This window comes from Pseudophryne corroboree, chromosome 5 (assembly GCF_028390025.1).
Source record: "Pseudophryne corroboree isolate aPseCor3 chromosome 5, aPseCor3.hap2, whole genome shotgun sequence".
Lineage (NCBI taxonomy): Eukaryota > Metazoa > Chordata > Amphibia > Anura > Myobatrachidae > Pseudophryne > Pseudophryne corroboree.
In genome coordinates, this window is record NC_086448.1 from 786,957,304 (window position 1) to 786,983,818 (window position 26,515).

At 47.3% G+C, this 26,515-nt stretch overlaps 1 protein-coding gene across 3 annotated transcripts in view; it reads right to left on the minus strand.

Annotated features, from left to right (window-relative positions):
* TMEM65 (transmembrane protein 65) overlaps positions 1-26,515 on the minus strand; it is a 159,021-nt gene that overhangs the window by 83,280 nt on the left and 49,226 nt on the right. For 2 of the 3 annotated variants that reach the window (XM_063924403.1, XM_063924402.1), the window contains one exon: positions 18,002-18,085. The exons of the other annotated variant lie outside the window; for it this stretch is intronic. In XM_063924403.1, the coding sequence (XP_063780473.1) occupies positions 18,002-18,085 (84 nt within the window). The remainder of the gene's footprint in view (positions 1-18,001; positions 18,086-26,515) is intronic. 3 annotated transcript variants of the gene reach the window in all.

The window sequence follows — 26,515 nt, forward strand, 5'->3', positions numbered from 1 at the left end:
GTAGGATATTCCCTCATTTGTGATGAAGATTCCAGAGAGCCATCATTACTCATTGCATCTTTTTGTGAATGCTGAAAATAATCTAATATGAAGGAAGCGCCAGCTTTAATCAGCATTTACGTGACATAACAAGAGCCCTGGGCAGGACGCGGCTTGCTCTAGAGGAAATAAAACAATCTGTGTTACTACGGCATTTACTTACAAGGCAGCTGGTATTTCTTGCATCAGCAAAATAAATGAGACATTTTTCTTGTTAGTCCGGGACAGGATCCGGTCTCTAGGTCGACCACTATTGGTAGACAGTAACTAGGTCGACAGGGTTTCTAGGTCGACATGTTCTAGGTTGACAGGATCAAAAAGTCGACATGAGTTTTTCACGATTTTTTTTTCTTTTGTTGAACTTTTTCATACTTAATGATCCACGTGGACTACAATTGGGAACGGTAACCTGTGCCGAGCGCAGCGGTAGGGGAGTGAAGTACCTTGCCCAAAGCATAGCGAACGAAGCGAGCCATGCGAGGGGACGCGGTGCACTAATTGGGGTTCCCGGTCACTCTACGAAGAAAACAACACCCAAAAAAATTAAAAACCTCATGTCGACCTATTGACCTGTCGACCTAGAACATGTTGACCTAGAGACCCTGTCGACCTAGCATCCCTGTCGACCTAGACACTGTCGACCTAGTTACTCTCTATCCATTCCATACCACACCCCTTCCGGGACACGACTTACTGTATAGTGCCGACATTGCTGTCTTGTGTCACTAACTTAACTGTTGGCTATAGACCCTTACACTGTAAACTTTCCTTATATTAACCAATGTGACGCACAGCGACCAATTACAGGTTTCCTTTCTTTCAAAAAGCCCTAGAAAAATTACTTGAAACATGATGGTGACTGTAACCCATAGCAACTGCATCAGGCGATAAGCATCTGCACAATAACCTGTCTCATTGTTATTATTTATATAGCGCACACATATTCCGCAGCGCTTTACAGAGAATATTTGGCTATTCACATCTGTCCCCAGTGGAGCTTACAATCTATATTCCTTACTACATGTACACACACACACACACACGAACGCTACGGTTAATTTTGTTGGGACCCATTTAACCTAAAAGTATATTTTTGGATTGTGGGAGGAAACCCACACAAGCAAAGGGAGAATATACAAACTCCACACAGTTAGTGCCGAACCCATGACCTCAGTGCTGTGAAGCAGTAATGGCTATGCACTGAAAATAGTGACAAGGCAATACAAGGGTTAATGGTTTTGCTATCAGCAGTGTTAGTGATGGGATTAACAGAAAGGGACTAATTCAGACCTGATTGCTAGGCTGCGTTTTCGTACAGCGGCCGATCAGGTCTAAACTGCGCATGCACCACAATGCGCAGGCGCGTTGCACGGGTACAAAGCGGATCGCCGCTCAGCGATGAGTTTGTGCGAAGGATCCGTTCGCACGGGCGTTCGCAAGGAGATTGACTGGAAGAGGGCGTTTGTGGGTGTCAATTGACCGTTTGCTGGGAGTGTTTGGAAAAACGCAGGCGTGTCCAAGCGTTTGCAGGGAGGGTTCTTGACGTTAATTCCGGGCCCGAGCAGGCTAAAGTGTTCGCAGTGACTAAGTCCTGGGCTGCACACGATCTGTTTGTACAGCTCTACTACACAGGCATTCGCACACTTGCAAAGCGAAAATACACTCCCCTATGGGCGGCGACAATGCAAACGCAGGTCTGCAAAAAATCCCTAGCGAGCGATCAAGTCTAAATTAGGCCCAATGTTCAATATAGGGGGATATCCAATCAGCCCCGGTAATTTACCCATTTTCGTGCGCAAACAGGGCTGTTTCTACCAAAAACACACAGGTTTCACTGAACCTGTGTGTTTTCGGGAGAAAGGGCATTTTTTTTTTTTTTTTTTTTTTTACAGGCGATCAATTAGGATAGCCTGTAAAAAAAAAAAAAAACACAATAAAAACGGTGAAACGTTGGGAAAAATCGTGAAAAACATTTTTTTTCGGACCTGATGTTTTACCGGGACTAATTGGACATCCCCCATAGTGTGTATTACAGTGGCAGAATCAATTTCTGTGTAAAACAGACGCCTCATTGCAAGGTTTGGAGATGTGGTAGGAGACTTCATATGTGGGGAGATGTATCAAGCCTTGGAGAGGGAAAAAGTACCAACCAATCAAGTCCTGTCATTTTTCAAGCACAGCCTCTAAAATGACAGTTAAGAGCTGATTGGTTGGTAATTTATCTCTCTTCAAGGCTTGACACATCTCCCCACATGTTCACTCGTATATGAGGGATAAGCAGAGGGTAGTATAGGGGTTTGTGTATCAAGCATTGAAAAGAGTGTAGTTGCCCACAGCAACCTATGAGCATCTATCTATCTATCAGTTTATAGAACGTACTTAATACATTCTTTATACAGCGCACACACATACCATACCACTGTACAGAGAATATTGCGTAATTCACATCAGTCATGCACCAGTGGAGCTTACGATCTATATTCCCTATCACATGGATACACACATATACACTAGGAGTATTTATTTACGTTTTAATTTATTTGAGTACGTTTTTTGGGGGGGGATTGTGGGAGGAGTACCCAGAGGAAACCCACGTAAACATAGGGAGTACATACAAACGCTGCACAGACATAGGCTTGGTGGCGCCATATGGTGATAAAGTGTGTAGACGTTACCAGGCTATAACCAAACGCAAAACCTTACAGGACAAATACCACTGGATCTTGGTGCTGTGGAAGGAGGCTTATTATTCAGAAAGCAAGAAGTGGATGCTAACGACCTTGCCGCCACACGTAATTAGCAGAAGAAGTTATACTGCAGGCGCTCTATCCATCCAATCCATTTTATTGAACATTCCCGGTGAAGAAATAGATGAGCCAGATTTACAAAATGGAAAAGAAGCTAAAGATAAACAGCAGAGTTAGATTTATTGTGGTGTTGACCCCAATGACCTAGAGGCCGTAATGTGTTGAAGTACCCTTCACCCTCACACTGGAGGCAGCCATTTTGTGGGCTGTACCATTATACAAGAAAATGCGCCTAGGAAACATTCATAAGGAAGCATCTCAGTGAAGTCACTGATTTCTAGTCAATTGATAGGCAGCATTGTAATGAATATTGGTTCAAACCACAAAATGGCCGATTTCATGGTGTTCTAAAGATCACCGTCTCTGAGCACCAAATAAAGGACTTTACTTCTACATATTTATGGGCTCATTTATCAATGAGTGATGCATTTTACGGTGAGTGATAAATTGCACCAGCCAATCAGCTCCTAACTGTCATTTTTCAAACACAGGGATCTATTTACTAAGCCTAGGATGGAGATAAATGACCAGCCAATCAGCTCCTAACTACTATGTCACACGCTGGGTTTGAAAAATGACAGTTAGGAGCCGATTGGCTGGCACTTTGGGGGACATGTACTAAGCAGTGCTAAAAGTGGAGAAGTGAGCCAGTGGAGACATTTCCCATGGCAAACAAACAGCTGCTCCGTACAATTGTACAGTATGCAAATTAGAAATGTTACGTCAATGCTGATTGGTTGCCATGGGCAACTTCTTCACTTTTATCATTGCTGAGTACATGTCCCCCTTTATTTCCAGCAACTTTATCTCCTCCCAAGGCTTAGTAAATAGGCCCCTATGTCTGTAACATGGCAATTAGGAGCTGATTGGCAGGTGCAATTTATCACTCACAGTGAAATTTATCACTCGTTGATAAATGAACCTATTCATTTTATACAGTATACCTTTATTTAGCCCTTTCTGTATGGGCTGCATTTTCTCTTAAATTACAGCTTTTACACAAATAAGCTGATGTTAATGCCTAAATCATAATGGAAAAAGCAAAAGAGGTTGCATGGCCTTATCCAGCAGTGACCTTGGAATGAAGCATAAGACAAGACTTGAAGATTTAATCAAAATGGTAAAAAACAAAAATAATCAATCTAAAGTTATGCGGTACTACACACTTTATGGATGCGATAAATCGACCTTTAATCTTACATTCAACTCAAGTTCTGCTGATTAATCACTCTGACACGTACTTCCCATAATCCTTCATCAACAAGCAGTGTCTGATACTCCCTCAGACACTGCTTGTTGATGACGGGTTATGGGAAGTACGTGTCAGAGTGATTAATCAGCAGAACTAGATTAAAAGTCGATTTATCGCATCCATAAAGTGTGTAGTATTGTATCAAAGTTGGAGAGAGATAAAGCACCGACCAATCAGTTCCTGTCATTTTCCGAATGCAGCCTGTAACATGACAGAAGCCGATCAGCTGGTACTTTGGAGTCTATTTACTAAGCCTTGGATGGAGGTAAAGTGGACGGAGATAAAATACCAGCCAATCAGCTCCTAACTGTCATTTTTCAAACCCAGCCTGTGACGTGGCAGTTAGGAGCTGATTGGCTGGTGATTGATCTCTGTCCAAGGCTTAGTAAACAGACCCCTTATCTCTCTCCAAGCTTTGCTACATCTCCTCCATCTGTCGTGTATGGTTTCTTTATCTCCCTAGACCTCTAGGTGTGCTGTGTACACACTAGATCGATGTGTACCCCTGTCGACGGCAAGACCATTATAACGCTATATTGGTTGGCTGTACACACTTTTTCTGATACATCGTTCATTGTCACATATAGAATGCATGCCACCATTGCCAGGATAGTCCCAGTGGACGTGCAACACGATGACCAGGTAATGACCTGTGGGAGTGCGCAATCAGTCATACACGCTACATGATATGGCTGATACCGTATATCTTTTCGCTCTGCGCCAGTAACAATATATAGGATGCTATATCATCTAAAGCAGGGCTGGCCAAACCAGTCCTCGAGATCTACCAACAGGTCACATTTTCCAGACCACCTAGCTGGTGCACAGGTGTAGTCATTACTAATTAAGATGTGCTGCATTCATTCCTAACTGACATTTCTACAGATCTCCAGGAGGCCTGGAAAACATGAACTGTTGGTAGATCTCGAGGACCGGTTTGGCCAGCCCTGATCTAAAGTGTACCCATCTTATGGCTTTGTATGGAGAGTTTCTCTAAGTCCACTCAGTATTTTCTTCCACTCTCTGTAGGTGATGTCTTCTCCTCAAAGGGGGTCATACAGACCCGTTCGCACGCAGCGGTTTGTCGCTGCGGTGCAAACGGGTGCGGAATGCGCACGCGCGTCATTGACAGGGGTCATCGGGTTACGTCGCGGATTATGAAGAAAGCGGTCGCAGCGGCGACCGCAAGAAGATTGACAGAAAGAAGGCATTCCTGGGCATCACCAGACCGTGGGGGCCGTTTTCGGGGAGTGGTGGAGAAAATGCAGGCGTGGTCAGAAGAACGGAGGGCGGATGTCTGACGTCAAAGCCGGGACCTGCATCGCTGGAGCCGTCGCACAGGGTAAGTAGGTCTAGGGCTGGTCTTCCTTTACGCAAAACTTTTTAAGCTTAGCAGCGCTGCACAAGCGATCGCATCCCTGCTAAGCTAAAATACACTCCCCCATAGGCATGGACTAGTTGATCGCAGCAGCAGCAAAAAGTTGCTGACTGCGATCAACTCGGAATGACCCCCAAAGTGCAATGGTCAGAATCAGCCACTAACACTAATGTACTGGGTAATTACTGCCCATTTACATGGAAGCACGGTCAGCGGTTTCAGTCATCCTCACTGGGTTATGGGAGAACCATCTAACAGTATCATGTGTAAAATCATAAGCACATATCTGCAAGAGAACAGACACCTGGAAGCACTTACAGTATAGCCAAACTGATAACCTGTAATTATCATGGTCCAACCATGGCCAAAAGGATGGGGAACAGTAGGTACAGTATGCGGTTAAATTACCGGCCGTCAGGATCTCAGCGGTTAGGGTCCGGACGCCGGAATCCAGACAGCCGGGGAAATGCCAGCAGTTGGAATCCTGACCCAAGCCCCGTATTCTCACTCGGGTGGTGGTCCATGCCACCACCTGAGGAGGAATATAATAGTGTGGAAGCCCGAGAGGGGACACGCTGCCAGGATTCCTGCTGTCGGGTTCCAGGCGTCGGTCTTCTGACCTCCGGGATCCCATGCTGATCCCGAGCAGCAAGCATGTTACACGGATACTTATAGCTTAGTTATGTACAGTGCAGTAAACAGGTATGACACAGTTATATTATTCCACTGTACAGGCTCGTAGAAAAATTAGGAATCTGCCTCTGCCACATGTTCAATCTTCCAGACAATACCCCATGTAATGAAATATAATGCATAGTGAGGGCAGGGGAGAGAGGAGTTTGGGTTAAGTGTAGTGGACTGGACAATGATCCTGCAAATGTGGCTCTGTATGTAGAGTATGCTTAACATGGGGACGTTCTCAACCTGTATGTGGGGTATCTGTCATCAGCCTGCAAACAAGGTGTAGAGTGTGTATGTGCTACCTGTGTCAGTGTGAGTTTCCTCAATGAACTCTGGATTCCTCCCTCACTCCAAAAACATACTGATCATGTATTGGCTTCTGATTAATGAAACCCTTGTGTGCATCTGTGTGGTAGGCAATACAGATTGTAAGCTCCACAGCTCAGAGACTGATACGAGTGATTGTGTACTGCAAATGCCATCTACTAGAAATTCATGCGTTAAATTGGTATAGTTGTAATACAGAAAAAGCAGCACTGGGCACACCTTTTCAAGTTGGCATGGTGCATTGGGCAACCACAGGATGATACATTTGTTCATCATTTTGACAGCTTTATAGCCCCTAACTGATGCAGCTGCCACCTCTTAGTGTAATCTCATCTAGAGATGATACAGACTCTGCAATTCCCCAGTTCTCTGGCCACATTGTTCATGTCCATCTGTCTGAGCACAAAATCTATTGATAGTAAAGAACGCCTAAAAAAATAAGATTTTACTTACCGATAAATCTATTTCTCGTAGTCCGTAGTGGATGCTGGGGACTCCGTCAGGACCATGGGGATTAGCGGCTCCGCAGGAGACAGGGCACAAAAATAAAGCTTTAGGATCAGGTGGTGTGCACTGGCTCCTCCCCCCATGACCCTCCTCCAAGCCTCAGTTAGGATACTGTGCCCGGACGAGCGTACACAATAAGGAAGGATATTGAATCCCGGGTAAGACTCATACCAGCCACACCAATCACACCATACAACTTGTGATCTGAACCCAGTTAACAGTATGACAACGTAGGAGCCTCTGAACAGACGGCTCACAACAAGAACAACCCGATTTTTTTGTAACAATAACTATGTACAAGTATTGCAGACAATCCGCACTTGGGATGGGCGCCCAGCATCCACTACGGACTACGAGAAATAGATTTATCGGTAAATAAAATCTTATTTTCTCTAACGTCCTAGTGGATGCTGGGGACTCCGTCAGGACCATGGGGATTATACCAAAGCTCCCAAACGGGCGGGAGAGTGCGGATGACTCTGCAGCACCGAATGAGAGAACTCCAGGTCCACTTTAGCCAGGGTATCAAATTTGTAGAATTTTACAAACGTGTTCTCCCCCGACCACGTAGCTGCTCGGCAGAGTTGTAATGCCGAGACCCCTCGGGCAGCCGCCCAGGATGAGCCCACCTTCCTTGTGGAATGGGCCTTGACAGATTTAGGCTGTGGCAGGCCTGCCACAGAATGTGCAAGTTGAATTGTGCTACAAATCCAACGAGCAATCGTCTGCTTAGAAGCAGGAGCACCCAGCTTGTTGGGTGCATACAGTATAAACAGCGAGTCAGATTTTCTGACTCCAGCCGTCCTTGAAATATATATTTTCAATGCCCTGACAACGTCCAGCAACTTGGAATCCTCCAAATCGCTAGTAGCCGCAGGCACTACAATAGGCTGGTTCAGGTGAAACGCTGACACCACCTTAGGCAGAAAATGAGGACGCGTCCGCAGTTCTGCCCTGTCTGAATGGAAAATCAGATATGGGCTTTTATACGATAAAGCCGCCAATTCTGACACTCTCCTGGCTGAAGCCAGGGCCAGTAGCATGGTTACCTTCCATGTAAGATATTTCAAATCCGCCGATTTGAGTGGCTCAAACCAATGGGATTTGAGAAAATCCAAAACTACATTAAGGTCCCACGGAGCCACTGGGGGCACAACCGGGGGCTGTATATGTAGTACTCCTTTTACAAAAGTCTGGACTTCAGGAACTGAAGCCAATTCTTTTTGGAAGAAAATCGACAGGGCCGAAATTTGAACCTTAATGGACCCCAACTTGAGGCCCATAGACAATCCTGTTTGCAGGAAATGTAGGAATCGACCCAATTGAAATTCCTCCGTGGGGGCCTTCCTGGCCTCACACCACGCAACATATTTTCTCCAAATGCGGTGATAATGTTGTGCAGTCACCTCCTTCCTGGCTTTTACCAGTGTAGGAATGACCTCTTCCAGAATGCCTTTTTCACTTAGAATTTGGCGTTCAAACGCCATGCCGTCAAACGCAGCCGCGGTAAGTCTTGGAATAGACACGGTCCCTGCTGAAGCAGGTCCCGTCTTAGAGGTAGAGGCCACGGATCTTCCGTGAGCATCTCCTGAAGTTCCGGGTACCAAGTTCTTCTTGGCCAATCCGGAGCCACGAGTATCGTTCTTACTCCCCTTTGCCGTATGATTCGCAGTACTTTTGGTATGAGAGGCAGAGGAGGAAACACATACACTGACTGGAACACCCACGGCGTTACCAGAGCGTCCACAGCTATTGCCTGAGGGTCTCTTGACCTGGCGCAATACCTGTCCAGTTTTTTGTTGAGGCGAGACGCCATCATGTCCACCTTTGGTTTTTCCCAACGGTTCACAATCATGTGGAAGACTTCTGGATGAAGTCCCCACTCTCCCGGGTGTAGATCGTGTCTGCTGAGGAAGTCTGCTTCCCAGTTGTCCACTCCCGGAATGAACACTGCTGACAGTGCTATCACATGATCTTCCGCCCAGCGAAGAATCCTTGCAGCTTCTGCCATTGCTCTCCTGCTTCTTGTGCCGCCCTGTCTGTTTACGTGGGCGACTGCCGTGATGTTGTCCGACTGGATCAACACCGGCTGACCCTGAAGCAGTTGTTTTGCCAGGCTTAGAGCATTGTAAATCGCTCTTAGCTCCAGTATATTTATGTGAAGAGATATCTCCAGGTTTGACCATACTCCCTGGAAGTTTCTTCCCTGTGTGACCGCTCCCCAGCCTCTCAGACTGGCATCCGTGGTCACCAGGACCCAGTCCTGTATGCCGAATCTGCGGCCCTCTAACAGATGAGCACTCTGCAACCACCACAGAAGAGACACCCTTGTCCGTGGCGATAAGGTTATCCGCTGATGCATCTGCAGATGCGATCCGGACCATTTGTCCAGCAGATCCCACTGAAAAGTTCGTGCGTGGAATCTGCCGAATGGAATCGCTTCGTAAGAAGCCACCATCTTTCCCAGGACTCTTGTGCATTGATGCACAGACACTATTCCTGGTTTTAGGAGGTTCCTGACAAGTTCGGATAACTCCTTGGCTTTCTCCTCCGGAAGAAACACCTTTTTCTGAACCGTGTCCAGAATCATTCCCAGGAACAGCAGACGTGTTGTCGGGGTCAACTGAGATTTTGGAAAATTCAGAATCCACCCGTGTTGTTGCAGCACTACTTGGGTTAGTGCTACTCCGTCCTCCAGCTGTTCTCTGGACCTTGCCCTTATCAGGAGATCGTCCAAGTAAGGGATAATTAATACGCCTCTTCTTCGCAGAAGAATCATCATTTCGGCCATTACCTTGGTAAAGACCCGAGGTGCCGTGGACAATCCAAACGGCAGCGTCTGAAACCGATAATGACAGTTTTGCACCACGAACCTGAGGTACCCTTGATGTGAAGGGCAAATTGGGACATGCAGATAAGCATCTTTTATGTCCAGGGACACCATAAAGCCCCCTTCTTCCAGATTCGCTATCACTGCTCTGAGTGACTCCATCTTGAACTTGAATTTTTGTATGTACAGGTTCAAAGATTTCAGATTTAGAATAGGTCTTACCGAGCCGTCCGGCTTCGGTACCACAAATAGTGTGGAGTAATACCCCTTTTCCTGTTGTAGGAGGGGTACCTTGACTATCACCTGCTGAGAAAACAGCTTGTGAATGGCTTCCAATACCGTCGCCCTGTCTGAGGGAGACGTTGGCAAAGCAGACTTTAGGAACCGGCGAGGGGGAGACTTCTCGAATTCCAACCTGTAACCCTGAGATACTACCTGCAGGATCCAGGGGTCCACCTGTGAGCAAGCCCACTGCGCGCTGAAATTCTTGAGTCGACCCCCCACCGCTCCTGAGTCCGCTTGTAAAGCCCCAGCATCATGCTGAGGGCTTTGCAGAACCCGGGGCGGGCTTCTGTTCCTGGGAAGGAGCTGCTTGCTGCCCTCTCTTACCCTTTCCTCTGCCTCTGGGCAGATATGACTGTCCTTTTGCCCGCTTGTTCTTATAGGACCGAAAGGACTGCGGCTGAAAAGACGGTGTCTTTTTCTGTTGGGAGGGGGTCTGAGGTAAAAAGGTGGATTTTCCGGCAGTTGCCGTGGCCACCAGATCCGATAGACCGACGCCAAATAATTCCTCCCCTTTATACGGCAATACTTCCATATGCCGTTTGGAATCCGCATCACCTGACCACTGTCGCGTCCATAAACTTCTTCTGGCAGATATGGACATCGCACTTACTCTCGATGCCAGAGTGCAAATATCCCTCTGAGCATCTCGCATATAAAGAAAAGCATCCTTTAATTGCTCTAAAGTCAATAAAATACTGTCCCTATCCAGGGTATCAATATTTTCAGTCAGGGAATCCGACCAGACCACCCCAGCACTGCACATCCAGGCTGAGGCGATGGCTGGTCGCAGTATAACACCAGTATGTGTGTATATACTTTTTAAGGTAGTTTCCAGCCTCCTATCAGCTGGATCCTTGAGGGCGGCCGTATCAGGAGACGGTAACGCCACTTGTTTTGATAAGCGTGTGAGCGCCTTATCCACCCTAGGGGGTGTTTCCCAGCGCGCCCTAACCTCTGGCGGGAAAGGGTATAATGCCAATAACTTTTTTGAAATTAGCACTTTTCTATCTGGGTTAACCCACGCTTCATCACATACATCATTTAATTCCTCTGATTCAGGAAAAACTACAGGTAGTTTTTTCACACCCCACATAATACCCCTTTTTGTGGTACTTGCAGTATCAGAGATATGTAAAGTCTCCTTCATTGCCGTGATCATATAACGTGTGGCCCTACTGGAAAATACGTTTGTTTCTTCACCGTCGACACTAGATTCAGTGTCCGTGTCTGGGTCTGTGTCGACCGACTGAGGTAAAGGGCGTTTTACAGCCCCTGACGGTGTCTGAGACGCCTGGGCAGGTACTAACTGGTTTGCCGGCCGTCTCATGTCGTCAACTGATTTTTGTAATGTGCTGACATTATCACGTAATTCCATAAACAAAGCCATCCATTCCGGTGTCGACTCCCTGGGGGGTGACATCACCATTACCGGCAATTGCTCTGCCTCCACACCAACATCGTCCTCATACATGTCGACACACGCGTACCGACACACAGCAGACACACAGGGAATGCTCTATTGAAGACAGGACCCCACTAGCCCTTTGGGGAGACAGAGGGAGAGTTTGCCAGCACACACCCAAGCGCTATAATATATATGGGAACAACCCTATATAAGTGTTGTATCCTTATAGCAGCTTAAATATAGTAATATCGCCAAAAAAGTGCCCCCCCTCTCTGTTTTACCCTGTTTCTGTAGTGCAGTGCAGGGGAGAGTCCTGGGAGCCTTCCTCACAGCGGAGCTCAGCAGGAAAATGGCGCTGTGTGCTGAGGAGAATAAGCCCCGCCCCCTATTTCAGCGGGCTCTTCTCCCGGAGTTTGTGAGCTCTGGCAGGGGTTAAATACATCCATATAGCCTCAAGGGCTATATGTGAAGTATTTTTAGCCATAAAAAAGGTATTATACATTGCTGCCCAGGGCGCCCCCCCCCAGCGCCCTACACCCTCAGTGACCGCTGTGTGAAGTGTGCTGACAACAATGGCGCACAGCTGCAGTGCTGTGCGCTACCTCATGAAGACTGAAAAGTCTTCTGCCGCCTGTTTATGGACCTCTTCAATCTTCGGCATCTGCAAGGGGGGTCGGCGGCGCGGCTCTGGGACCGGACTCCATGGCTGGGCCTGTGTTCGATCCCTCTGGAGCTAATGGTGTCCAGTAGCCTAAGAAGCCAATCCATCCTGCACGCAGGTGAGTTCACTTCTCCCCCCTAAGTCCCTCGATGCAGTGAGCCTGTTGCCAGCAGGACTCACTGAAAATAAAAAACCTAAAAACTTTTTCTAAGCAGCTCTTTAGGAGAGCCACCTAGATTGCACCCTGCTCGGACGGGCACAAAAACCTAACTGAGGCTTGGAGGAGGGTCATGGGGGGAGGAGCCAGTGCACACCACCTGATCCTAAAGCTTTATTTTTGTGCCCTGTCTCCTGCAGAGCCGCTAATCCCCATGGTCCTGACGGAGTCCCCAGCATCCACTAGGACGTTAGAGAAATGCTGTGTCAGAGGCCGGTGGAGCTGGCAGCACGGGAACAGAGGCTCAGAGCGGAGTCTGAAAATGCTGACGCTGGTTCCTGCCGACACACCATAAATACATTAATTCACTGCTTATATTATTGCCAGCTACAAGATAAGGAGACTATGAGCGGAGTTACAGCCGACTTACATTTTACACAGCTGATGCACTAAACGTAAAGTGCTCACACCGTACATGGGACAGACACTGCAAGCTCAGGGATTTGTGTGAGTGAAGGACAGTGTTCTCTGGTCTAGTGAAATGTAGGGGGGGAGGGGGAGAGGGGTTGAGGTGTAACACCAATGGCAGATATGGTGCAATGACTACATATTTACGATAAGCAGAGCGCTTTCCCTGTATGGTATTGATACCATTTAAAGACTGGGACACACAGAGGTAGCTTCTTATACTCCCATAACACTTAGGGGGTCATTCTGAGTTGATTGCTCGCTAGCTACTTTTAGCAGCCGTACAAACGCTATGTCGCCGCCCCCTGGGGAGTGTATTTTAGCTTAGCAGAAGTGCGAACGCCTGTGCAGCCGAGCTCCGCAAAAACAGTGTGTGCAGTTTCAGAGCAGCTCTGAACCTACTTAGCGCTTGCGATCACTTCGGCCTATTCGTGTCCGGATTTGACGTCATACACCCGCCCAGCGAACGCCCGGCCACGCCTGCGTTTTTTCAGAAACGCCTGCGTTTTTACAAACACTCCCTGAAAACGGTCAGTTGACACCCAGTAACGCACGCCCCCTTCCTGTCAATCTTCTTGCGGCCACCAGTGAGAAGGAAAACTTCGCTAGAACCTGAGCACAACCACAAAGAGCTTTGCACCCGTACGTCGCGCGTGCGCATTGCGGGGCATACGTAGAAATTATGTTTTTTCACCTGGTGGCTGCGCTGCGAAAATTGTCAGCGAGCGATCAACTCAGAATGACCCCCTTAGTTCTGAAGTTGATGTGTTACTGAATTTGACAAGGGCCAAATTGTGATGGCTAGACAGCTGGGTCATACAATCTCCCGTTCCTGTGGGGTGTTCCCGGTATGCAGTTCTACCAAAAGTGGTCAAAGTAAGGACAACCAGTGAACCAGCAACAAGGTCAAACGTGCCCATGGCTCACTGATGTACGTGGGGAGTGAAACCTATCTGTTACATTCCCACAGGACAGCTACTGTAGCACAAATTACAGAAGACGTTAATGCTAGCTATGATAGTATGGTTTCAGAACACAAAGTGCATTGCAGTATGCAGAGTACGGGGCTGTGCAGCTACAAACCGGTCACAGTGCCCATTGCCGACTCCTGTCCACTGCCGAAAGTGCCTACAATGGGCACATGAGCGTCAGAACTGGACCATGGAGCAATGAAGAAGGTGGCCTGGTCTGATGAATCACGTTTTCTTTCACATCATGTGGATGGCCGAGTATGTGCGTCATTTCCTGGGGAAGAGATGGCACCCGGAAGCACTATGGGAAGAAGGCAAGCCTGCGGAGGCAGTGTGATGTTCTTGGCAATGTTCTGCTGGGAAACCTTGGGTCCTGGCATCTATGTGGATGTTACTTTGACAACCTACCTAAACATTATTGCAGACCAAGAACATCGCTTCCTGGCATCGGTATTCCATGATGGCAGTGGCCTCTGTCAGCAGGATAATACGTCCTGCCACACTGCTAAAAATTGTTCAGGAATGGTTTGGAGGAACATGGCAAAGCGGTCAAGATGGCGACTTGGCCCCCAAATTCCCCAGATCTCGTCCGATTGAGCATCTGTGGAATGTGCTGGAAATACAAGTCCGGTCCATGGAGGCCCCAACCTGCAACTTACACGACTTAAAGGATCTGCCGCTAATGTCTCGGTGCCAGGTGTGGTTCATAGGGTCGACCACAGTTAGGTCGACAGCGTCTAGGTCCACCACTATTGGTCGACAGTAACTAAGTTGACACCCAAAATAGGTCAACATAAGCATTAGGTTGACATGACAAAAGGTTGACATGGTTTTTTTTTTTTTTTTTTTTATTGTTTTGTTTTCTTCATACAGTGACCAGGAACACCAAGTAGTGCACCGATACGCTCGCCATGCTTCGGGCAAGGTGCCTCGCTGCGCTCGGCACAGGTTACCGTTCCCAATTGTAGTCCAAGTGGATCGTAAAGTATGAAAAAGTTCAAAAAATTAAACAAAAAAAAAAACAAAAATTGTGAAAAACTCATGTCAACCAATAGTGGTCGGCCTAGTGGCTGTCAACCTAGAGAGTGGATACCACCACAAGGCACCTTCAGAGGTCTTGCGGAGTCCATGCCTCAATGGGTCAGAGCTGTTATTGCAGCATGAGGGGAGCTTACACAATATTAGGCAGGTGGTTTTAATGTTCTGGCTATAAACACACAATCTATACAGACAACAATAATGATTTCTGAGTCACTGTACAAATTCTGCAGGTGCCACATCCATTACAGCACTTGTTGCCACACTGACCTGTGGATTTGCTTTTTAGGAACGTTTCTCTGCAGGGACACATAAATTCAGCAGCAGATCAGCTTCCAGGGTTACTGAGAATTTAGATGTCTAATTACAAAAAGCAATCGATTTCCATTCTGCAGCTGAGCGGACACAGCTGGGTGCGCCAAATAAACACGTCTGCCTCGGAGTTACAGCAGTGCTTGAGGTAAATGTCGGATAATACAGATATATCGACGACACCCACTTTATTTATTTTCATAAAAAATAAAATTTCCCAACTGTATACCTCTCCAGCCTGCTATTTGGCTACGTGTCCTTACTAGGTAGCGCGCTGAACGTGGTCAGGAAAGCGTCAGAGAGAGGACAAATAGGAATACTCAGTCCTGAATGGACTAGGCTCCTACTACCGGTAACTAGCAGGTGTTACAGAAAGGTACGTGGAAAATGTGGTATTGTATATTTCCACAACCCATAAATAGCATAGCCACAGCATCTAGTTAAACAATTTCTCTGTGCTTCATATATTATAATCGTTAATGGGAAAGGCATCATCTTTTTCAGTGGTTTTCAGTTGCGGCCGTGCGATATTAACTTTAACAACCATTGCATAATTAATATGATTTATAACTGGATCTACATTATACATAAGGTGCTAGATTTTGTTTTGCAATCTTCATTAGGTTTTAAGGCTTCTAGAGAGAAAAAAATGCAACAGATTTAAGTCTGCCGATAAATACTGTCAGCTGAAGGCCTCCTACCGGGTTTTATTGGAATCCTAATGTAAATAACACGCCGGTTCTGTGATGGCAGTACGGGGACAAAGTAAAGGCGCCACTTTGTACATGTTAGGAAAACTTTGCATAAAGGAGATCGCTGTTTAATACAAATTGCTTCTATAAAGTCTATTAGGTCACCGTGTATGGAAGGTAAAATCTCTGAGCTGCAGTTTACCAGCGGCACCTATGCTTTACCGAAGCAGATCTGGCTCCTCCCTCTTATACATTATTTTTAGTGCTACTGAACCTTTTAATTACGCAGCTGTCAGCTCTGTAACAAGCATGCTTTATAAAGCACCAACCAATCAGCTACTGTCATTTTTTAAACAGGTTCGGTATGACGGTAGTCACATGACAATGAGGAACCAGACATTGGACAGGGGTAAGTATTTTAAACCTCTCCTGCTCCCGGGGGGGGGCTACGGCTAACCTTCTCTATTCCCTAACCTCCCCCCAGGCCCTAAACCTAACTCCAATACTCACCTTCGGCATTCCGGTGGTCGGGGTTCCGGCGCCGGTTTCTCGAGTGGTGTCGGGATTCTGGCGTATGTCACATGACCGCCAGCATCCAGACTTCCGGGATGCTAAACGCATCCCTTTCAAACACATCTTGTTGGCTGGTACTTTATCTCTGTCCACTTTATCTCTCTCTAAGGATAAGTACATATGCCCCTTTGTCACGGCTATTATCGCACAATGTTTTACTGTAGGTAATAATTTTTGTACCTTATAGAAGTAAGAAAAAAAAAGAGAGACATTGTTTCCCCCAGCACCCAGAATGATAACAGTAACCAGATATAAATCCCACCTAATATTAGAATTCTGAGATCTTGGTTACACATATTTGCGCAAATGTGTGAATAAGCCCCAAAGCCGCATCAAGGCTTTGGGGCTTATCATAGGGACCCCAAATATACAGAGGCGCCTTGATGCGGCTTTGGGGCTTATTCACACATTTGCGCAAATATGTGTAACCAAGATCTCTGAATTCTAATATTATGTGGGATTTATATCTGGTTACTGTTATCATTCAGGGTGCTGGGGGAAACAATGTCTCTTTTTTTCTTGCTTAGAAATACCCCTACCTTTCGAGCACCTGAATGATATCATTAAGATGATTGAGCATCTACCATTATATATACCTTATAGAAGTGAAACAAAAATTGAGCCATGTTTTCATGACTGCAGTTACTTTACGTGTAAAAGCCCATACACGCTGGGCGATTCTGAGCTCACTTTTGGCATTTTGAGCTACTTTGAGCTCAAACGCAGGCAGTGTGTATGGGCGGGCGGTGAGCATTGATGCACGATCCCGCATCATCGCTAGCCGCCGCCGTACATCAGGCTGTTTGTTGTACAACCGAGTGAATCACTTTCCAGTCTCCTACTGTGGAAAGTGATTCATCCCCGTGAACATCGCTGGCACAGGGAGAATAGCTCAGTGTGTATGCACCTTAAGGTCCATACACACTGGGCATTTTTGCCCAGCGTGTATGAACAGCGATGATCGCTGACATCGCTGGGCTGAAAAGCGCTCAGTGCATACACACTGAGCGCTCCCCCCACCCCCCTCCCCGCCCAGCGATGTCAGCGGGGGTGAGCGGCTTTACATAGCAGGACGCCATGGAAAGCTGCTCACCCCGTCGTTCATCTGCTGGTGATACCAGTAGATGAACTGCGGCTCCCAGCGATGAAGCGGGAGCGCGCATCAGCGCTCACCGCTCATCGTTTCCTCATACACACTGGGCGGCTTTGAGCTGAAAGCGGCTCAAAACACCAAAAGTGATCTGCTTTCAGCTCAAAATAGCCCAGCGTGTATGGGCCTTTAAGTTTGAGTATCCAATGTTGCAATCTCTCAATTGTGATATTTCAAAAACGTTAACAAGTGTGAGGCCTTTTGAGGGAAAGAGAGATGATTTACACAAAGTAACAATTTAACATACATACAGTGGAATGTTGACACACCAGGCAGTTTGGTGAAGCAGGGTAGTACAAAGATAATGTTCCCTACCAAATACTGCAACCCTCCTGTAAAATAAACAAGCACAGCAATAATCTGCAGCCGTCACACAAAGGTCATGCAGGTAACACTGCAAACATCAAGCCGGACGCCGGAAGCCACAAAGCTTCACAGGTGCCACACACCAGAACCCCATCTCCATACCACAGTGAGTGTCTTCTGCGGCCACCACCTGGCCACCACCAAGCTCCTGGCCTGAATAGGGTGGGGTTTTAGGATATCGTTTGGCTGGAAAGGATTAAAAAATAAGATTTTACTTACCGATAAATCTATTTCTCGGAGTCCGTAGTGGATGCTGGGGTTCCTGAAAGGACCATGGGGAATAGCGGCTCCGCAGGAGACAGGGCACAAAAAGTAAAGCTTTTCCAGATCAGGTGGTGTGCACTGGCTCCTCCCCCTATGACCCTCCTCCAGACTCCAGTTAGGTACTGTGCCCGGACGAGCGTACACAATAAGGGAGGATTTTGAATCCCGGGTAAGACTCATACCAGCCACACCAATCACACCGTACAACTTGTGATCTAAACCCAGTTAACAGTATGATAACAGCGGAGCCTCTGAAAGATGGCTTCCTTCAACAATAACCCGAATTAGTTAACAATAACTATGTACAATTATTGCAGATAATCCGCACTTGGGATGGGCGCCCAGCATCCACTACGGACTCCGAGAAATAGATTTATCGGTAAGTAAAATCTTATTTTCTCTATCGTCCTAGTGGATGCTGGGGTTCCTGAAAGGACCATGGGGATTATACCAAAGCTCCCAAACGGGCGGGAGAGTGCGGATGACTCTGCAGCACCGAATGAGAGAACTCCAGGTCCTCCTTAGCCAGAGTATCAAATTTGTAAAATTTTACAAACGTGTTCTCCCCTGACCACGTAGCTGCTCGGCAAAGTTGTAATGCCGAGACCCCTCGGGCAGCCGCCCAAGATGAGCCCACCTTCCTTGTGGAGTGGGCCTTTACAGATTTAGGCTGTGGCAGGCCTGCCACAGAATGTGCAAGTTGGATTGTGCTACAGATCCAACGAGCAATCGTCTGCTTAGACGCAGGAGCACCCATCTTGTTGGGTGCATACAATATAAACAACGAGTCAGATTTTCTGACTCCAGCTGTCCTTGCAATATATATTTTTAATGCTCTGACAACGTCCAGTAACTTGGAGTCCTCCAAGTCACTTGTAGCCGCAGGCACTACAATAGGCTGGTTCAGATGAAATGCTGACACCACCTTAGGGAGAAAATGCGGACGAGTCCGCAGTTCTGCCCTGTCCGAATGGAAAATCAGATATGGGCTTTTGTAAGATAAAGCTGCCAGTTCTGACACTCTCCTGGCCGAAGCCAGGGCTAGAAGCATGGTCACTTTCCATGTGAGATATTTCAAATCCACCTTCTTTAGTGGTTCAAACCAATGAGATTTTAGAAAGTCCAAAACCACATTGAGATCCCACGGTGCCACTGGAGGCACCACAGGAGGCTGTATATGTAGCACTCCCTTAACAAAGGTCTGGACTTCAGGGACTGAAGCCAATTCTTTTTTAAAGAAAATCGACAGGGCCGAAATTTGAACCTTAATAGATCCCAATTTGAGACCCATAGACAATCCTGATTGCAGGAAATGTAGGAATCGACCCAGTTGAAATTCCTCCGTCGGAGCACTCCGATCTTCGCACCACGCAACATATTTTCGCCAAATTCGGTGATAATGTTGCACGGTTACTTCCTTCCTTGCTTTAATCAAAGTAGGAATGACTTCTTCCGGCATGCCTTTTTCCTTTAGGATCCGGCGTTCAACCGCCATGCCGTCAAACGCAGCCGCGGTAAGTCTTGAAACAGACAGGGACCCTGCTGAAGCAAGTCCCTCCTTAGAGGTAGAGGCCACGGATCTTCCGTGATCATCTCTTGAAGTTCCGGGTACCAAGTCCTTCTTGGCCAATCCGGAACCACTAGTATCGTCCTTACGCCTCTTTGCCGTATAATTCTCAATACTTTTGGTATGAGAGGCAGAGGAGGAAACACATACACCGACTGGTACACCCAAGGCGTTACCAGCGCGTCCACAGCTATTGCCTGCGGATCTCTTGACCTGGCGCAATACCTGTCCAGTTTTTTGTTGAGGCGAGACGCCATCATGTCCACCATTGGTCTTTCCCAACGGGTTACCAGCAAGTGGAAGACTTCTGGATGAAGTCCCCACTCTCCCGGGTGAAGATCGTGTCTGCTGAGGAAGTCTGCTTCCCAGTTGTCCACTCCCGGGATGAACACTGCTGACAGTGCTATCACATGATTCTCTGCCCAGCGAAGAATCCTTGCAGCTTCTGCCATTGCACTCCTGCTTCTTGTGCCGCCCTGTCTGTTCACATGGGCGACTGCCGTGATGTTGTCCGACTGGATCAACACCGGTTTTCCCTGAAGCAGAGGTTCTGCCTGGCTTAGAGCATTGTATATTGCTCTTAGTTCCAGAATGTTTATGTGAAGAGACGTTTCCAGGCTCGTCCATACTCCCTGGAAGTTTCTTCCTTGTGTGACTGCTCCCCAGCCTCTCAGGCTGGCGTCCGTGGTCACCAGGATCCAATCCTGTATGCCGAATCTGCGGCCCTCCAATAGATGAGCACTCTGCAACCACCACAGAAGAGACACCCTTGTCCTTGGAGACAGGGTTATCCGCAGGTGCATCTGAAGATGCGACCCTGACCATTTGTCCAACAGATCCCTTTGGAAAATTCTTGCGTGGAATCTGCCGAATGGAATTGCTTCGTAAGAAGCCACCATTTTTCCCAGGACTCTTGTGCATTGATGTACAGACACCTTTCCTGGTTTTAGGAGGTTCCTGACAAGCTCGGATAACTCCTTGGCTTTTTCCTCCGGGAGAAAAACCTTTTTCTGAACCGTGTCCAGAATCATCCCTAGGAACAGCAGACGAGTTGTCGGCATTAACTGGGATTTTGGAATATTCAGAATCCACCCGTGCTGTTTTAGCACTTCTTGCGACAGTGCTAATCCCATCTCTAGCTGTTCTCTGGACCTTGCCCTTATTAGGAGATCGTCCAAGTATGGGATAATTAATATGCCTTTTCTTCGAAGAAGAATCATCATCTCGGCCATTACCTTTGTAAAGACCCGAGGTGCCGTGGACAATCCGAACGGCAGCGTCTGAAACTGATAGTGACAGTTTTGTACAACGAACCTGAGGTACCCCTGGTGTGAGGGGTAAATTGGAACGTGGAGATACGCATCCTTGATGTCCAAGGATACCATAAAGTCCCCCTCTTCCAGGTTCGCTATCACTGCTCTGAGTGACTCCATCTTGAACTTGAACTTCTTTATGTACAGGTTCAAGGACTTCAGATTTAGAATAGGCCTTACCGAGCCATCCGGCTTCGGTACCACAAAAAGAGTGGAATAATACCCCTTCCCTTGTTGTAGAAGAGGTACCTTGACTATCACCTGCTGAGAGTACAGCTTGTGAATGGCTTCCAAAACCGTCTCCCTTTCGGAGGGGGACGTTGGTAAAGCAGACTTCAGGAAACGGCGAGGTGGATCTGTCTCTAATTCCAACCTGTACCCCTGAGATATTATCTGCAGGATCCAGGGATCTACCTGCGAGTGAGCCCACTGCGCGCTGTAATTTTTGAGACGACCACCCACCGTCCCCGAGTCCGCTTGAGAAGCCCCAGTGTCATGCTGAGGCTTTTGTAGAAGCCGGGGAAGGCTTCTGTTCCTGGGAAGGAGCTGCCTGTTGCTGTCTCTTCCCTCGACCTCTGCCTCGTGGCAGATATGAATAGCCCTTTGCTCTCTTATTTTTAAAGGAACGAAAGGGCTGCGGTTGAAAAGTCGGTGCCTTTTTCTGTTGGGGAGTAGCTTGAGGTAGAAAGGTGGATTTCCCGGCTGTAGCCGTGGCCACCAAATCTGATAGACCGACTCCAAATAACTCCTCCCCTTTATACGGCAAAACTTCCATATGTCGTTTTGAATCCGCATCGCCTGTCCACTGTCGCGTCCATAAAGCTCTTCTGGCCGAAATGGACATAGCACTTACCCGTGATGCCAGTGTGCAGATATCCCTCTGTGCATCACGCATATAAAGAAATGCATCCTTTATTTGTTCTAACGACAGTAAAATATTGTCCCTGTCCAGGGTATCAATATTTTCAATCAGGGACTCTGACCAAACTACCCCAGCACTGCACATCCAGGCAGTCGCTATAGCTGGTCGTAGTATAACACCTGCATGTGTGTATATACTTTTTTGGATATTTTCCATCCTCCTATCTGATGGATCTTTAAGTGCGGCCGTCTCAGGAGAGGGTAACGCCACTTGTTTAGATAAGCGTGTTAGCGCCTTGTCTACCCTAGGAGGTGTTTCCCAGCGCTCCCTAACCTCTGGCGGGAAAGGGTATAATGCCAATAATTTCTTTGAAATTATCAGCTTTTGATCAGGGGCAACCCACGCTTCATTACACACGTCATTTAATTCTTCTGATTCAGGAAAAACTATAGGTAGTTTTTTCACACCCCACATAATACCCTGTTTAGTGGTACCTGTAGTATCAGCTAAATGTAACGCCTCCTTCATTGCCAAAATCATATAACGTGTGGCCCTACTGGAAAATACGGTTGATTCGTCACCGTCACCACTGGAGTCAGTGCCTGTGTCTGGGTCTGTGTCGACCGACTGAGGCAAAGGGCGTTTCACAGCCCCTGACGGTGTTTGAGTCGCCTGGACAGGCACTAATTGATTGTCCGGCCGTCTCATGTCGTCAAACGACTGCTTTAGCGTGTTGACACTATCCCGTAGTTCCATAAATAAAGGCATCCATTCTGGTGTCGACTCCCTAGGGGGTGACATCCTCATATTTGGCAATTGCTCCGCCTCCACACCAATATCGTCCTCATACATGTCGACACACACGTACCGACACACAGCAGACACACAGGGAATGCTCCTAACGAAGACAGGACCCACTAGCCCTTTGGGGAGACAGAGGGAGAGTTTGCCAGCACACACCAAAAGCGCTATATATAACAGGGATAGCCTTATAATAAGTGCTCCCTTATAGCTGCTTTATATATATCAAAATATCGCCATAAATTTGCCCCCCCCCTCTCTGTTTTACCCTGTTTCTGTAGTGCAGTGCAGGGGAGAGACCTGGGAGCCGTCCTGACCAGCGGAGCTGTGAGAGGAAATGGCGCCGTGTGCTGAGGAGATAGGCCCCGCCCCTTTTCCGGCGGGCTCGTCTCCCGCTATTTAGTGAATCCAGGCAGGGGTTAAATATCTCCATATAGCCTCTGGGGGCTATATGTGAGGTATTTTTAGCCTTTATATAGGTTACATTTGCCTCCCAGGGCGCCCCCCCCCAGCGCCCTGCACCCTCAGTGACTGCGTGTGAAGTGTGCTGAGAGGAAAATGGCGCACAGCTGCAGTGCTGTGCGCTACCTTTAGAAGACTGCAGGAGTCTTCAGCCGCCGATTCTGGACCTCTTCTGACTTCAGCATCTGCAAGGGGGCCGGCGGCGCGGCTCCGGTGACCATCCAGGCTGTACCTGTGATCGTCCCTCTGGAGCTGATGTCCAGTAGCCAAGAAGCCAATCCATCCTGCACGCAGGTGAGTTCACTTCTTCTCCCCTCAGTCCCTCGTTGCAGTGATCCTGTTGCCAGCAGGACTCACTGTAAAATAAAAAACCTAAGCTAAACTTTTTCTAAGCAGCTCTTTAGGAGAGCCACCTAGATTGCACCCTTCTCGGCCGGGCACAAAAATCTAACTAGAGTCTGGAGGAGGGTCATAGGGGGAGGAGCCAGTGCACACCACCTGATCTGGAAAAGCTTTACTTTTTGTGCCCTGTCTCCTGCGGAGCCGCTATTCCCCATGGTCCTTTCAGGAACCCCAGCATCCACTAGGACGATAGAGAAAATAAAATGTAAAATAATTTTTTTTTTATACGGGTCACAATTATTCAATAAAAAAAAATCTCAACATTCTATTAACTTCTGCCACTAATACGGACATGAATATACATAGAAACAGCACGTATACAGGTGTAGTGGACCTTGGTGCATGCCTATTGTCCCCACTTACCAGTGACATTATTTGATAGTGTGCAGAATGCCCACGGACATATGGTATGCTTCACTGGTGGGTGGGCGGCCATGAGATAAGGAAAGTACACCTCATTTGCAACCGTTGCTTATAAATATAAGGACATAACTAATTATCTAAGTCCTAAAATGACACAAATCAAATCTCATGCAACAAACCCCTAATAAAAAGGTTACTTGGATATTATATAGGTTATGTCAATTGCTAAAGAATCTGAAGGTCGGTATTCTACACTGAAGACAATTTACACGTCAAGAACATCGGAGAACGTTGCCAAACTTCCCAGGATATTCTCCTGGATCGGGCTGCCCAACAAACTCACCAACAAATAACAATGTTCTGAGAAATTGCGAAGCACCCAAGAGGTAGGTGTGGATACCTACAGACCTCGTGCAACATGGTAAATGGTTAATGACTCCACCGTTATAAAAAGACTGAACAAGTTATGGCTTCCATGAAAAGTCATCTATGAAAGCCCCTTCCCGTCCATGAAACTTGCAAAGCTGCTTCTGGATACAACTGGAAACACAACAGATGTGGTGAATGCCCTTTCAACAGATCAGATGAAAGTAGAGTCCTATGGTGTTGATCGACTACTACAGGTTTGTCAAAACCAGACACAGGGGGTAATTCCAAGTTGATTGCAGCAGGAATTTGTTAGCAGTTGGGCAAAACCATGTGCACTGCAGGGGAGGCAGATCTAACATGTGCAGAAAGAGTTAGATTTGGGTGGGTTATTTTGTTTCTGTGCAGGGTAAATACTGGCTGCTTTATTTTTACACTGCAAATTAGATTGCAGATTGAACACACCACACCCAAATCTAACTCTCTCTGCACATGTTAAATCTGCCTCCCCTGCAGTGCACATGGGGGGTCATTCAGAGTTGTTCGCTCAGTAAATGTTTTCGCATCGCAGCGATTTTCCGCTTAGTGCGCATGCGCAATGTCCGCACTGCGACTGCGCCAAGTAAATTTGCTATGCAGTTAGGTATTTTACTCACGGTTTTTTCTTCGGTCTGGTGATCGTAATGTGATTGACAGGAAGTGGGTGTTTCTGGGCGGAAACTGGCCGTTTTATGGGTGTGTGCGAAAAAACGCTACCGTTTCTGGGAAAAACGCGGGAGTGGCTAAAGAAACGGAGGAGTGTCTGGGTGAACGCTGGGTGTGTTTGTGACGTCAAACCAGGAACGACAAGCACTGAACTGATCGCAGATGCCGAGTAAGTCTGAAGTTACTCAGAAACTGCTAAGAGGTGTGTGGTCGCAATTTTGTGAATCTTTCGTTCGCAATTTTAAGAAGCTAAGATTCACTCCCAGTAGGCGGAGGCTTAGCGTGTGTAAAGCTGCTAAAAGCAGCTTGCGAGCGAACAACTCGGAATGAGGGCCATGGTTTTGCCCAACTGCTAACAAAATTCCTGCTGCGGTCAATTTGGAATTACCCCCAATATATCACCATTAGGGAATCATGTCACTGTTGAGCACGGTGGTGGAGGGCTGATTAAGGGTTGATTTAGACAGCTTGCAATTAAATCCACTATGAACTCCAGAGTATTTCTGTAGTATATGGCAAGATCTGTTGGACAACTGAAACTGGGTCTTGCAACAGGGCAGCGATCCCAAGTACACTGCAATTCTACAAATACACAGATGAAAAAGAAAAGTATCAGGCTCGAGTTGGAATTGTAAAACCTCAAGAGAGCTGTGCATAAACCCGAATAAGATGTGGTACAAGAGTGGCCTAGAATATCTTATCTAATAAAGACTTAAAGAACTTTTGATCGATTTTCTGTAAGTGTGAGAAATCATTACCACCATCAAGCATCGCTTAATCCCCACTCTTAGCTCATGTACAGAGAAGGCTTTGCTCCAGGCTGCACTTGATGTTCAAGTACGTCTAAAACATTATGCATTAACACCTGTCAATACCAGAATTCCTGTACGCTACAACAACCAGACTTTCTAGGACAAAGCAGCACAGAGGCTATCAGGACAGACACAGAGACTACTGTCTGACCTCCCTATTCAAAGGCAATTGAAAATAAACCGTATTCCATGCTTTTATGGATTATGTACCAACATTCTGAATATCTTTTACCAGGTCTTATTTTTTTGTTAACCTTTAAAATCTGGGAGTTTTTTTGCATCACCCTGCACTAAGGGGGTCATTCAGAGTTGATCGTAGCTGGGCTAAATTTAGCACAGCTACGATCATCTTCCCTGACATGCGGGGGGACGCCCAGCACACGGCTAGTCCGCCCTGCATGTCAGTCCGGCCCTCCTCGCACAAATACAAAAGCATCGCACAGCGGCGATGGTTTCGTATTTCAGGAGTAACTCCCGGCCAGCGCAGCTCCTGCGGCTGGCCGGGAGTTGTTTGTCGCTGCCGCTGGCCGCAGTGGCTGCGTTAGACGTCATGCAGCCGCCGCGTTAGACGTCACGCAGCCGCCGCGCCCCCCCCCCAACGGTCCAGCCACGCCTGTGTTGGCCGGACGACGCCTCCTAAACGGCCCTCTTACGCCCAGCAACCGCCTCTGTCTCAGAGGCGATCGCTAGGCAGCGACG